Source organism: Hippopotamus amphibius, chromosome 8, assembly GCF_030028045.1.
Source record: "Hippopotamus amphibius kiboko isolate mHipAmp2 chromosome 8, mHipAmp2.hap2, whole genome shotgun sequence".
NCBI lineage: Eukaryota > Metazoa > Chordata > Mammalia > Artiodactyla > Hippopotamidae > Hippopotamus > Hippopotamus amphibius.
The window spans coordinates 71683644-71698761 of NC_080193.1; the positions used below are offsets into that span (position 1 = coordinate 71683644).

At 45.8% G+C, this 15118-nt stretch overlaps 1 protein-coding gene across 5 annotated transcripts in view; it reads right to left on the reverse strand.

Moving 5' to 3' along the window:
* The window catches only part of UBE2F (ubiquitin conjugating enzyme E2 F (putative)), a 90904-nt gene that overhangs the window by 32764 nt on the left and 43022 nt on the right, over window positions 1-15118 (reverse strand). For 3 of the 5 annotated variants that reach the window (XM_057745961.1, XM_057745958.1, XM_057745959.1), the window contains 2 exons: window positions 7207-7236; window positions 3161-3226 (listed from right to left, as the gene is read on the reverse strand). The exons of 1 other annotated variant lie outside the window; for it this stretch is intronic. In XM_057745961.1, coding sequence (XP_057601944.1) covers window positions 3161-3226; window positions 7207-7236 — 96 coding nt within the window. The remainder of the gene's footprint in view (window positions 1-3160; window positions 3227-7206; window positions 7237-15118) is intronic. One more of the 5 variants, XM_057745962.1, reaches the window with a different exon arrangement.

Genomic DNA, 15118 nt, shown 5'->3' on the forward strand with positions numbered 1-15118 from the left:
ATGAAATTCAAGAGCTGACAAAACTAATTTATGGTAAGAGAAATCATAAAGCAATTTTGGGTGGGTAGCAGCAGGCGAGGAGTTGACCGCAAAGAGGAAGAAGGGAACTCTGGGAATGCTGGAAATATGTTTACTGGGGTTGTGGTTACACAGGGATATGTATCCATTCTGCAAAACGTATTAAGCTCTATGCTTCAAATTAGTACATTTTACTGTAATTTTATACCTCAGCAAAATTTATTTAAAAAGTAAAACCTAAAATTACAAAAAATGGTCCACGGTTCCCTCTGCCTACAAGCTACCATGTCACAGTGGGGGCAGGCTAAGGGAACCTCCACAAGTCAGCTGAGCAACTATGACCTGGCCCAGTTTTTCAAACCATCTCTCTAACTTTAAAGAAGACTCCAGGGGGCATTTCAACCAGTCTTTAGAGTTTTGCTTTGCTTTGTTTCATTTCACTTTCTAGTACTGCCTTTTTTTTTTTTTTTTAAATAAATGTATTTATTTATCTATTGGCTGCGTTGGGTCTTTGTTGCTGTGCACGGGCTTTCTGCAGTTGTGGAGAGTGGGGGCTACTCTTCATTGCAGTGTGCAGGCTTCTCATTGTGGTGGCTTCTCTTGTTATGGAGCACGGGCTCTAGGAGCATGGGCTCATTAGTTGTGGCTTGCGGGCTCCTGAGCACAGGTTCAGTGGTTGTGGCGCACGGGCTTAGCTGCTCTGTGGCATGTGGGATCTTCCCAGACCAGGGCTCAAACCTGTGTCCCCTGCTTTGGCAGGCAGATTCTTAACCACTGTGCTACCAGGGAAGTCCTCTAGTATTGTTTCTTGTTTTGTGAGTTGATGTGGAGATTTTTTCCTCCAAATTCGGTTCTTTTCCTCTATCACCAAATTACACTTCCATCTCTTCTCTGAGGAGTACATTTATTCCCAAGTATGAGGAACATTTCAAAAACAAACAAAACTATAAAAATGTTACCAAGTATGAACAGGAACTACCTTTGCCAGGAGTCAGATAAAGAAGAGCTTTGAGTTTCAAGTGCAGATTCAATTCTTCCACCCTGACCACCTAAACATCTAGATCTTGTGTATTACTTAGTTTTCAGACTCAGCCCTAGGACTACTGGCTGTAAATGAGCCAGTTTCAAAACCATCTGCTCCATATATTGTTAAAACTTTACTACTCAGGCCTATCTCCATAGTGTTTTTTCAATATTAAGAAGAGCAAGACTCCAAAAAGTTTTCTAAAAAACCAGGATATTGGGCAAGTTTTTAGCGTTGGCAGACCTCTGCCATGCTCCTCTTAGTAACACCACACAATACAGGCACACACAGCACCTGAAGGGCACGCCACACCGACTCCATGTGTGCACTTCCACAAACATAAATGCTCAAGTACTAGACAGTTACAGGCACCAAAACACAAGTTCCTTTTTTACCCGATGGAATAGTGAACGCCAAAACTGTAACAAACAATCGTGCTGCAGTTTCGAGAATAATTAGAGCATCAAAGATGGTGTCATAGACATAAGCTCAGTAAGAACAACATCCATGTAATTCAGTAAAAAAAATAAAACACTTATCCAGAGATTGGATTTGACCCAAGCTCACTCATGTAAGACAATAATAAGCCTGGCAAAAGCAAACAAGGTCTCTGAATAGCTCAGAATCACAAAGCCCAAGCTTGGGCAGGAGCAGAACAGAATCCTTACAGCCACTGAAAATGCCCTAAAAAGACAGATGGAAGAAAATATTTTTACTATAAACACACAAGTGTGAGACTACTTAGTAAATAGAGAACCAATCTTAATCGCCACAATTTTTGACAATACCTTGCATCACTTAATAGTAACTGACGTTCATAATGGTGACCTTTAGTCACCTGGAAACAGTTGTGTTCAGTACCCCTCACTAAAAACAGCATAACCTGCAATGTGTTTATGAAGGTGGCCAAAGAATGGTCAGAACCTCCATTACTTCAGTTAGAAGTCCTGAGCTTTGGTTCTCTCTCGAGGTCTGGCATGTAGCATGCCCATTTCTGATGACAGTGTTCTGATGTCAGTATCTCTGTGCTAGTGTTCGCTCATCTCAGAAATGGAAATGGTACCAGACTGAATTTATGTATACATCCAGAGCCGTTTGTAGAATCACCACACAAATTAAATGAATTTTTTAAAGTTTTCAAGCACTTTTTGAAAATGGGGTTTCTCCTGTTATTATACAACATCTTCCATAGAAAAAAATCATCCTACCTGCAGGAAGACAACACCAGGACTTATTTGTGGGTTCATTATCACCTACTGAAATTCTGCATTCTCTTGCACTTTTTAATGAGCTAGTGACTCATTATTCTTGGTTTCTCACTCCCTTTCCATCCCCCCAATAAAATAACACCTCCACTTCCTCCACAACACTCCTTTTCCTCTGGATAATTCCCTCTGTCCTGCTTTCTTCCTTCGTTGCCCAGCCCACAGCCGCACCGCTGGCCACAGCACGACACCCACCAACAGCGTAAACGCCAGCGAGCTGCAGTGTTGGAACCTGCAACTCGTGGAGCTGCACTGTAAGTAGGAAAACCCCAAGCCCTCGCTCTAGCTGCGCAGTGTGTCCAAGGAGAAACACCTACCAGCCCAGAGCACTTGGAGCTTGGACACTTATCAGTGCTCACAAGGACAGCTGGTAATCTGCTTGCATCCTGGTGCCAGACCTGTGCGAAGTGCTTCACGCACATTATCTATTTAATCCTCACAAGTGCCCCATGAGATAGGTTCTATTTGATCCCCACTTTGTAACTGGGTGGGCTGCAGCTCAGGGGTTATTAAGCAACCTAACCATGGCCACAATGCTGCTAAACGGCAGAGCAGGATCTGAACCCAGTTACCACCTCGGAGCTCATACTCTTCACCCTACACCAGCAGCCTCCATCGTCATTCCCTTGGGCCGTTAAAGTCTGTACCCAGTTACTGGGCAACACGCCACAAGCCTCAGATCACTTCACTATGCTTTATCTGACTACATGGCATGTATCTCATCTTCACATGGAATGGTCATTACTATCTTAACTTTCAAAAAGCTGGAGGGCAAATCAAACCAGAGATGATAGATTTCGAAAGCCTTTAGAATTTGCTGTTTGAAAATTACTTACACATGTAAGAATATTACCTGGGGTGACAGTTAGCTGAAAGCAATGAAGCTTGTTTGGATCAGGAAAATGCACTTTACACGTACCTGCAAAAGAAAAAGGCCGTCACAAAGGTCTGACGGTTAGCAGCAGTCCTTATGTCGAGCCTAACCTTGAAACACACGGAAAGTTTAATGGTGCTGAGGAGTTTACAGACTAAACCAGTAGATTTCCCCTATTTGTTTGATAATAATTGTGCCAATGTGCTAAAATAGCACACCAGCGATATTCGCCATGTGTTTTCCTCTTTACAGTTTTTTATTAGTTAATTCCAAATTGCGATGTTATCTTTCACCCTTTAAATGGCCCCTAAAAACAGAGATCTTTCCATTAATTTCAAGAATGATGCTACTTTACTTTGAAAAGAAGAAACCATACCTCGGGGAGATTAATGTATGTGGGTAAAAGCTAACTAAACAGAGAAAAACCAGAAAAAGAGTCCAGGCAAGCTTTTGGTCTGTTCACCCAGCACCACCATCATCTGTGCCTACCACAGCAAACAGAAGTGAATAAGAACTATGCCAGTGAACATAACTCATACCCAGACCACGGCACTTTTTTTTAATGTCTTCACAACCCAACCAGTAACTCAGCTTGGTTTGCTGGTGAAATGATGCTCGGCTGACTCAGGTGGCCACACTCTATGCCCAGGTGCACGGCACCAGAAGGGTCTGGATCAGGAGACCCCACGCAGTTCCCAATGGAGAAGAGCTACTGCAGAGCTGCACACAGGGCAAGGTGGCCACATCCTACATCTGCATCCTTCAGACAAATGATACAGAAGGGTAAACACCCAAGGGATAAAGATCGAAGGGACAAATGTGGAGATAATATATGTAGAAATTGTCTGTATTTTATAAGCCTGAAAAATATTATGCTAAATTCCTTGGGTCGTCTACTAACTATTTCTTGCAAGTCCTGCTGAAAATCTTTGCCTAGTTTTACATGGCATGAATTTTCATCAAAAATAGGACAATTCAAATTTAGCCTTGGAAATAGCCTTAGAGACCATCTAATCCAACATCATCGACTATGAGAAATGACATGAAGGTCCAGAGAGGTTCGGTGACCAGCCCACGACTCCATGGGTTATCAACAGAAGAAAGTTTAGTTCCCAAATTAAAAACCAGTTCACGCCCCATGTCATTACTTCACAAACATGCCAGGAATGACATATAACAACAATGCAGAACTGTTAGTCGGGTTTCTTTTCTTGACCAATCCCTTAAAAAATCATTGCAGAGGGAAAGCTAACTCAGCCAAGAAGAGCAGGAAAGGGTCTCAGAGATTACACTGTCATTTTCCTTGTTTTCAAAATAAAGAAACCAGGGGCCAAAGAGTTCAAGGCTTTCACCCAAACCAAATATTTGAACCATGTGGAACAATTTAAACAGGTTTCGTTTTTCCTAATCTTAACTTGAAAAGATAAATGCCATTCTTCTAGTGAAATACATATAACAAAAACATATGACAAGGGCTTGGGAAATGTTTCACTGATTAAAGTTGGCACCATCCACTGGTTTTTTTTTATATATATATAAATTTATTTGTTTGTTTGTTTATTTTATTGGCCTTAGGTCTTTTTTTTGTTGTGCATGGGCTTTCTTTAGTTGCGGTGAGTGGGGGCTACTCTTCGTTGTGGTGCACAGTCTCCTCATTGCCGTGGCTTCTCTTGTTGTGAAGCACAGGCTCTAGGTGCATGGGCTTCAGTAGTTGCAGCACATAGGCTCAATAGCTGTGGCTCACGGGCTCTAAAGCGCAGGGTCAATATTTGTGGCACACGGGCTTAGTTGCTCCATGGCATGCAGGGATTGAGCCCGTGTCCCCTGCATTGGCAGGTGGATTTTTAACCACTGCACCACCTAGGAAGCCCCATCCATTGGTTTTTAATGCCTAGTATTCTCTTTTGTTTGTATTAATAAAAGTATAGATATAGAAATCAGTCCTTCTAATATAGACTGGCCCACCAAGAAGAAATTATCAAGATGGATTAAAAATAACAAACTCCTAAAAAGAACCAAACATTTTAAAGCTAAAATGTCTAATTTCTAACAATGACAACAAAAGGTTAAAAGTCAGATTCTTGTTTTAGTTCAATGTAGGGGCTTTATTAAAACCCCAGAAGTAAGCTTTTCTTCTATCTGTAGGCACAGGCTAAGACTCTCATAGTATTTCCACCTACCTGAAAGAGATGTTTTTTAATTTTTGCAAACAGAGAAACCGTTATAGACTTGCATGGAAAGAGCTCCAAAGTAGTTTTGAATAATTACTAGGTAGCACTGCTATATGGCAAGTTATTTTGCCTGCCTTAATATTTTAGAAAGATTATTAACCAGAGAGTAAAGATCTGTTTTTCGGTGGCTTGTTTCTGGTTTAGAATCATGAGTTGCATACTTCTGGAAAGTCTGGCTTACTTGTATAAACAGATTTACATTTCCCCCCACTTTGACTGAACGAGCAGGTAGGGAGAAGGAGAGAAAAGAAGTACATAGGATGAAGTTTTAAAATCTGACCCCTTAGCTATAAGGCCTAGGAAGATGGATTATGCCTTTTTCAAACCTAAGGTAGTTAAAGTACTGGTTTGAAAGCCAATTATAAGTTTGTTTTTAAACTAAACTTTTAGATAAGGCTAAACTATACTCTATGGGTTACAAACCAACAATCTCTGTAGGATTCACATATAAGGACAAAATGAACTGCATGCAAGTTGAACGTTTTTTATGGTCTTTGATTAAATGTCTGCATGTGTATAAACGTTCAAGTCGGGGGGCCAGTGGCAAGATATGTTGAGAGTGGAAAACAGAAGGATCACTTCATTCTCCTTTTTAATAGGATTTTATTAGATTATTATATAATCTGAAAAGAACAGAAAAAAAGGGACCAGTATAATGAACCCATCATCCAGCTCTGGTATTTTACCAAGCTTGCTTATTAGTCTGTCCTACCCACACACACAGTTGTTTGTTTGTTTTCCTGGAATGTTTTAAAGCAAATCATTTGTAAATACTTCAGTAGGTGGAAAGGTAACCTTTTAATAGTTCTGACTAGAAGAAAACTTTGAAGTCAAGCAATCCAGTGACTTTCAAGACATTCTTGACTTACACTAAAATATATTTGATAGCACAACCCACTATACTCATATATAAATACTATACGTTAACAATAAATCTTCAAGAAACAACATGTACTTACCCTTATACACTGATTACACAACCACTTAAGGGTTGCACCCCACAACCATCTTTCCAACTTTAGGTGGAGGTTGGGATGGGCCCTCTCTTACCCTGTGTCACATGGGCCTCCATACCAAATTCTCTCAAGCATTTGCCCAGACTAGGAGACCCATGCATAAAATATTTCACTCATTATCAATAAATATCCTCAGCCTTAACCAAGTATAATGATAAAAAAGTTCCAATTCCAAAAAATACTAAAATGGTCAAAGCTTTCAGACTTTGATGGTTTTACAAAATATAAAGGGCTTGGGAAGGCATCAATGATAGGGGAAAAAAGAAACACTGACACGTATCACAGGTAAGCGAGCCTGCTCATGAGTAAGGCCCACAGTCAGTTCCTATGTGTCGGCAGGGGAAGGTCCGAGCAAGGTGAGGCGACCTGGAGACATAAAGGCAGCACAGCCGTCCTACCTTGGGCACAAAGATAAATTACAAATAAGCACTTTCTGGACCAAAAAATTGGTACTGTCACTAACAAAAATAGGACTGCCCATCACTGATTTATATGCCTTTTCAATCAAAGAAGACGTGGGACAGAATGCTGTGCAAGACATACAGACCCTCACCAGACGCACCTCTGGGACAGTAAGGAGAGAGGAATCACTGCTGTGCTACACTCTCCTCAGAGCCTCGAAAAAAATCCTGCTACCTGTTTGCACAAAATACATGTTTATTCCTAACATACACACGAAGCAGGGTTTTTGCTACGTCAGGTTATTAAAACATGAAACAAGCTTCTCCATGAAATTAATTTATAGCATTTAATGTTTGATTGGGGATGCTATACTTACAAGGTAAATTAGCTTCAAGTTCTGCAACCTCTGTAGAAACAAAGAGATTACTGTTAATATTAGTCAGTTACTCCACATAAAATCACCAGCTCTAAAATGGCAATTCCCTCCAGGACACTGAAGAAAACAAACAAACAAAACCTGAATTAATCGAAATCTACACTTGGTCTAAAGTTTAGACTTTAAGCCATGAAGTTACTTTCAAACTTGCCAACAAGTGCAGTCAAGGGCCCTTGAAAATTTACTTTGAAACAAATGAAAATCATTCAAAATTAACACAGAAATTACCTATAGGTAAACAGTCACTAAAGAGTTTTTGAAAATCTTGTTCCCCCAAGTAGTGGAACTACTGCCCTCAAAATCTGACTTATATTTATAACTCTGTCTCTTCCAGCTTTTCCAGATTTGTCTTCCCATGAGGGCTCACCCAGTTTGCGCTCGAACTTTTCCAGTAAGAGAAAACTAATTCCTGCTGGGCCCATGTGCTGCCCTTGCCATCTGTGGGCAAGCCAATGTCCAAGGGAGCCTCCTCCTTAGAGCTACATTCCTTAGCTCCAGCGCTCTCCTCTGGGGCCTCTTCTATCAGTCACTCCTCCTGACAGGAGGAAGCTGCAAAGCCCCCACCATCCTGCTATTAAAGAGCTGAGGTATGGCAGCAGGGTGGGGGTGGGGAGGTTGGGGTGGAGGGTCTGAGATGGCGCCAAGGTGCCCCTGCAGAGTGATGCTACCTGACGTCATGAGATCAACAAAGGGGAGAGACTGGTGAGAAGAAAGAACTTTGGCAGAAAGCAGAGGACAGAAGCAGGGAAAGTCACCGATAAGAAATGGGCTGAAATGGAGGAGTGATTCAGTAGACAGGACAGACTGGTCCAAGGAGAATGGAGGCCTGAGGCAAGGCCAAGAGATGTGGAAGGGACCTGCTGGGGGCATTCAAAACAGCAAGAAGGTAAGTGGAAAGACAGAAACCTGACTACAAAACACTGAGAAGCAAATGACTCAAAGTGAAGAGGCAGAGGGGTGGGGATGGGCCACTATATTTGCAAAGCTGAGTGCTTTAGAGAGAAGACTGGCAGATGGGTGTTCTGAGGCTAAGAGTTTAGGAAAGGCACAGGCCGCTGACATCAGCTAGTTGAGAATCTGGGTAGAGACAGTGGCTCACTAAACATATTAGCTTTGGGGTCTAGGTATTTGGGATGGGTATCCAGAAAAGTGAGGTGAGGCAGAGGAGGGAGGAGCTACGGAGAGGAAAAAGGACAAGTCTGTAATAAATTGCAAGCCTACACTAGAATATATGCACTTAAAACAAAATGATGATGATCCTATGAAAGGTTCACTAGTATCATACTTGTAACAACCATGATGATCTTCAGTTTCGTCTTTCTGATTGGCCCACGCTAGCCCTCCCTTAAAGCAGCACATGGGTAAAGAAATGCTCTGAGGCCCCCTCACCAGGCCCTCTGACCAAGAGGGCATCAGGGGCCAGGCTCTGCTCCAACAGTGGGAATTCATGTTACCAAAAAAGCACACATTTTATCAAACGTCATGCATATTAATCACTTAAATAAATGATATCCATATAATTAAATCTAGACGGTTTTAAGGCAAATACTATTTACATATTTATTATATTATTTAACTTTCTGTTGATCAGAATTTACAAGAAACTCTTCTTGAGGACTCTTCTTTTGAGAGATGGATGCTGGTCACTGGAACCTGGTTTTCTCTGGCAGGCCTATCCTTACTGCTGTCATGAGAACTCTGGTCATCCAGTTTTACGAAAACCCAGTGAAACAGAAAACATGCCCAGAGGATTTGAAAGGGGGCCACTTGACACAAGTGAAATATCTGAGATGACAGTCTAGTGCTAAGGAACAGGGACAAGGTGAGGTCTGGACACAGGAGGGCAGGGAGGCACTGACCAGGCCATCGTGATGACTGAGCAACAGAACCAGACCCTGCACGACAGGGTGGGGTGTGGGGATGAGAGGCTCTCGGCCAGAGAACGCCTCACTGTAGGACAGGGATTCTCCACCCTGGCTGCACACAATCACCTGGGGAGTTTTCTTTTTGTTTTTTTTTTAAACAGCTTTGATAAGGTACAATTTACATAGTATAAAACAGACCAACTTTAACTGTATAACTCAGTGATTTTTAGTAAAATTTGGAGCTGTGCATCCATCCCCACAACCTAGCACCCACTGAAACAATCCTGCCACCCCACCCCATCCAGACCAATTGCACCAAAAGTCCTAGGTGGGGCCTAGGCCTCCGATTTTTTTTGTTCTCTCCAGGTATAGGAAACTGCTATAGGCTATTTTGCCAAGCTAAAACATTTACACACAGCTATTTACATAGGTGGATTTAATAATTTCACATTGCGGTCTGAATTAACGTCCAAAATGAGTGTTATGCTTGCATTTCCACATTCAGTGTAACTCACTCAAGGAAGGCGGACAAGAGCCAGGGAGAGCCCTCAGACGCAGTGCAGCGATGACCCCAACCATAGTCAGGGTCCCTACAGGCTTCTGCTCCAAGAACCAGTGCGGGCAAGGAGTACGACCTTGGAGGCACAAGGATTTCATAAAAGACGCTTGGCAGCTAGTCCACAAGATAAACAAATGACAATGCAGCGTTCCTCTCAGGGAGTTGTCACAAATGACAAGTAATTTCTGTACACTTCAAATGATGGCAAATAATTCATTTACATCAGCAGTAGCCACCTCAGAATCCAGCTACAAGAAGACTATGACCAAAGAAACAAGCAATTTGCTTCACGTGCTCCAGAGGCCTCTTGGCAAAGCGGCAGCCCCTCCCTGCATAACCTCCCTGCCTGAAAGACAGTAACACCTGGAAGGTAACAAGAAATTCAGATATTTTTAAACTGCAAAAGTCTCACCTGCTCCAAAGATGTTAACACCTCTGCAGCTCACCGGCCCAGCCTTTGGGGAGGCACCTGGCACCTTGCACAATTAAGTGGCTGCACAACTTCCTTCTGAGAAATTAGACTCTTTTCCTTTCTAAATAAAGATCAAACCACAGAGCCCACTTGAAACATGACTACACTGAAATATCAGATTACAAAATCCACCCCATTACCACAATGGCCCCCACACAGCACGTACTCACCCCCTTCTGCTGTGGGCTACTGACAACACAGTGCTCTAGTTGTTTCCACACTGCCTGCCACTTGAACCTGTGGCAGGGGCTGCACACTTTGACCAAGCCCTGGGACCCCAGTGCTGGGCCTGAGCTTGGCACACAGGGAGTGCTCAGGAAATGCTTGAAAAACAAGCACAATTTCTGCAGGGTGGCGGTGCTCTCAGTGTGAGCATCCGAGACATGAGGAGCTTTTCTCCTCATACAGCTGGGGACCAAGGCATTCCCAAGGTGCTGTGGACTGAACTGTGTCCCCTGCCCAAGTCCCTATTTTGAAGCCCTAAACCCCCAGCAGCTATGTGATGGTATGAGGTAAGGCCTTTGGGAGGTAATTAGGGTTAAACGAGGTCATGAGAGTGGGGCCCTCATGATAAGATTAGTGCCCTTATGGGAAAAGACACCAGATGCATACAAGCCAGGAAGAGGGCCCTCACCAGGAACTGAATCTGCCAATGCCATGATCTTGGACTTCCCAGCCTCCAGAACCATGAGAAATAGATCTGTGTTGTTTAAGCGCCCAGTCTGTGGTATTCTATTACGGTAGCCTGAGCTGACTAAGACAAATGCCAATCCTAGATGCAAATGGTGCTTAGCAAGAGCCAGCCCCAAGTCCCATCAGGTATACCAGGCAGGACAGCTGTGCCCTTTGACCCAGGTAAGTCAGCTACTTCCCAGGAGACTTGATTACCTACCTCTTTCCACCTGAACCACTACCTCTTAGATTTCTTAGAGTTCTTGAACTAGAACTTTATCTCTTAGCTTCCTGTCTGTCTTTATGTCTTCAGCACCTCTTCTACACTGCCAGCATCCACGCACAGTGCCCTTATCGGGGGACACTTGCCCCAACAGATCATCCCATCCCCAGAGATGGCATGGCTACTGCCCGAGACCCCCACTGAGCCCCTCGACAGCCCTTCCACTCAGTCTAAGGGTCTTGTAGCAGCACAATGCAGAGTGCAGGCTCAGAGTACTCATAGCCCCCTCCACACTCTGGGGGAGCAAGGACGTAACCCTGAAAACCAGCACAGTCCCTGAAGGAGAGACTGCTATCAATGGGAATGGAGCCCCAAAGCCTCACTACCCACTTTCAAGCTGAGCAGACAAAGCTGACTTGAGCCCTTATCTTCCACAGATTCTCCCTGCCCACCCCACTCCTGGGCGATTCCGTACAACTGAGGGGGCCGCTAAATTCCCCAGGCAGTTTCACTGGTATTTAACCCTGCAAAGCATTTAAAGGTTAGCCTTGGGCCAGCTGCATTACTCCACGTTAGCGGGACTCCTCTTCACTGGGCCACTGCCCTACTTTTTGAAATACATATTGTAACACACAGCCCACAGCTTCACACACTGCTAAAGGCTCTGAATACCCGGAGCCCACCTCCAGAGTCCTGGGCAGGACCTGGCATGGAGACAGCAGCTCTGGAGAACAATAAATGGTTCTCTTTCACCCACTCTTCCAGCAAACGCCCTGGACTGGAGCCCTTCCTGTAACACCACATGACTGGTCCACTCATATGGACACAGAAGCGCTCACCCAAGGGAGGCCCCATGTGGCACCTCGTGGAGACACCTGCACGCTGGATACTGGGAAGCCCATGCAGGCGGGCAGCAGATCTCTCTGCTCTGCAGAGTAGGCTCGGAGCACAGACAGCCGCCCCAGCTGCTGAAATAAGAGAACACCAGGAGCCACATGGAGCACGGGGGCTGATGGGACGAAGGCTGTAGATTCATCCCCTCTAGTTCCCAACTCCAGACCCGGTCCTGAACTCAGCTCAATTCCAAATCTCCACATTTAGCAAAGTCTTCCTGCCAGCCTGCCTGGAGCCCCTTGAGGTCTTTAGGGGTCACCAACAAGAGACTGGCACAAAACAGGCACTAAAATCTTTGTCAAGTGAACAAGTCAAAGGATGGAGACACACAGACATGTTCACATTAAACAAAAAGTGCCAAGCTTCAGATAGACAAGAAAACAGGTTATTCTGCCCAGAGGCTTTTTTGGAAGGTGGGGCGCATCAGACTCAGAACTTGATGGACTCAGTGGAACCACAAAGGTCCACCCGAAAAGCAGCGCCATCTGCCCTGTGGCTGAAGACACTGGTGATGGTTACCAGACAGGCCCAGACCTGAGCTGGGGCCAAAAGCAAATGCACAGGTCTGACACTCTCTCTCCCCAGTGTCCCCAGCTCCAGGATTCAGAGCAAACAGCAGTCCTCAGTCCTAGCCCAGAAACACTTGATTGTTCTATACCCTCCAGGGACTGCTGCTGCAAGTATCTCTCCAGTTCCAGCCTGGAGGACGCCCTTGAGAATGACCCCAGGGGTGCAAATGAAGAGCTTGTGTGGCCACAGCACCAGCATGACAGAGGCCTCACACTGGCTGGCTGCTCCAAGGCAGGCCATGGTATTCCCAGGGACAGCTGACTCCACCTGTCACCTTCAGAACTGGGCCCGCTTCTGTTCTTTTTCCAAGAAAAAGAACAGAAGCTTCAGTTGTGCAGCCACCACTGGCCCTCACCACTAGGGACAGCTGTCCCCATCAACCTCCAGTCTCCCATGTTAACTCTACAGCCATCTGCACCAAGCCAGATCCCCTGCTGCAATCAAGCATGGTAATGGACCACTAAACAATTATTGCCTGTTAAGTGTCTGTGGTCTTTCCTCTAGGCTATGGGACACATGGCCCAAATGCCCTCTCAGTGAGGGCTCTCAGCAGATGGCCTTCAGCGCTCAGTCCTTCCAGGGATTGTGTGGGCTGCACAGAGCCCCCGCCTCAGGCCAGACCCATCTGACGACCGGCTGGCACAGAGCAGGAAGGCCTGACCAGCTCACCCAACTGGAGACAGCTCTGCAGGGCCACGCTTGCTCCAGAGCAGAGGCTGTCGTGGGGCCTCGGTCAGCACTCTCCCTCCCCCTCGGCCTGCTCCTGCTTCCTTCACCACGCTTCAGTTATCAGTACCAAGGATACCCTTTAAAAACTGCACCGCATGCCAAATTCCCCACTCCCAGGAACCCAGTGCACAGCACCGAGTCCCAAAGTCACATTCATACACTTTTCTACAACTTATTAATCCTCATGAGTAACATTCTCATGTGAGCCAGAGCCAAAGCCACTGCCTAGGATGACGTCCTGACTATTGCAATCTCGCTGAACTCGGTCGGACAACCTACTTTTCTCCAAGTCCTGAAAGGGGAGTTTCGCCTTGAAGGGATTCTCACAATAATCATCCCTCCAAGTGCCTCACCAGGCCCACCACAGCCATGGACTCCACTAGACTCCACCTGACCATCAGAAACCCCCAGAATGAAGGCTGCTGCCACATCGAACCAAGTCAAGGAGCACTCTATGTGCGGACCAAGCAATTGTCACCAATCAGAGCATTTTTTTTTTTATAAATTATTTATTTATTTACTTAATTGGCTGTGTTGGGTCTTCGCTGCTGCACATGGGCTTTCTCTAGTTGTGGCGAGCAGGGGCTACACTTTGTTGCAGTGTGCAGGCTCCTCACTGAGGTGGCTCCTCTTGTTGCGGAGCACGGGCTCTACTCACGTGGGCTTCAGTAGTTGCAGCACATGGGTTCAATAGTTGTGGCTCACGGGCTCTAGAGCACAGACTCAATAGTTGTGGCACACTGGCTTAGCTGCTCTGCAGCATGTGGGATCCTCCCAGAGCAGGGCTCGAACTCATGTCCCCTGCGTTGGCTGGCGGACTCCTAACCACTGCACCACCTAGGAAGTCCCCGGAGCATTCTTTATTAAGCTATTACACTCTTGTTACAGCTTCCTCTCTCAGGTCAGGCCCACTCTTCCTCCCCATCTACCCTCCACCACAAGCCCAAACTACTCGCCACTCAGTTAGCCCGGCCCACCCTGGCCACCCTCAAGGCAGATGGAGAGAGCAGGTCACGTGAGGGCTGTGTTACACTGAGCCCTGCTACAACCACCCATCAACTGCAAGTGCTCTGGGGCCCAGAAATCTAATAATCCCCAGTGCCTCTGGGAGAATGGAAACAGGTGGCCTCACGAGAAGGTTTTGCACCCCTCCTTGATAAGTCGCACAAGATCAAAGGACCTCAGCTGGGCCCTGTAAACCCCTCTCCTGTCCTAGGAGCCAGGGCAGAGTCTGGCTTTGTGGGCCTCAATGGGTTCCCCTGGGCTGCGTCAGGCCCTCGAGTCATTTGAGAGCTCCCTGGGGCATCTCTGAGCAGGAGGAGGTGGAGGAGGTGTGGTGGAGCCTCTGCGCCTCCCTGAATTCTCTTTACTGTGGGCTCCCACTTCTGTTCTGCTCCTGGGTCTGTCCCCCAAGTGCCTGCCTTACCCCAAAATGTGGGTCTGGCTGTCTTGCTGCAATAAAGCTGCAACCTGTGCAAGTTTTTGAACCTCTGAGTCTCAGTTCTTCAGCTATAAAATGGACCACCCACCTAGTGAGGCTTAGCAACAGTCAAATAAGAATTGCCCTATAAAGTACCCAACAGAGGGCCTGGACCCGAGTGCTTAGTGGACAACAGCAGCTGTCAACCATGACAAGGAAATGGGAAAGAAGATGGCACAGTCCCAGCTGTCCTTCCTCCACTGCAACCCCTTCCTCATTGCAAGCCCCCTGGCATTAGAACACCCTCCCCTCAAAGGACTTCAGCCCACGCATCAAACCCTTTGCTGGTTTGCTTGGCCTCTGGCTTCCTCTGTAGATGGAACCCTTGAGCCAGTGTCCAGAAAAGAGATTCAAGTCCTACCAGGCCACCCTAGTGAGCGGCTGCAGC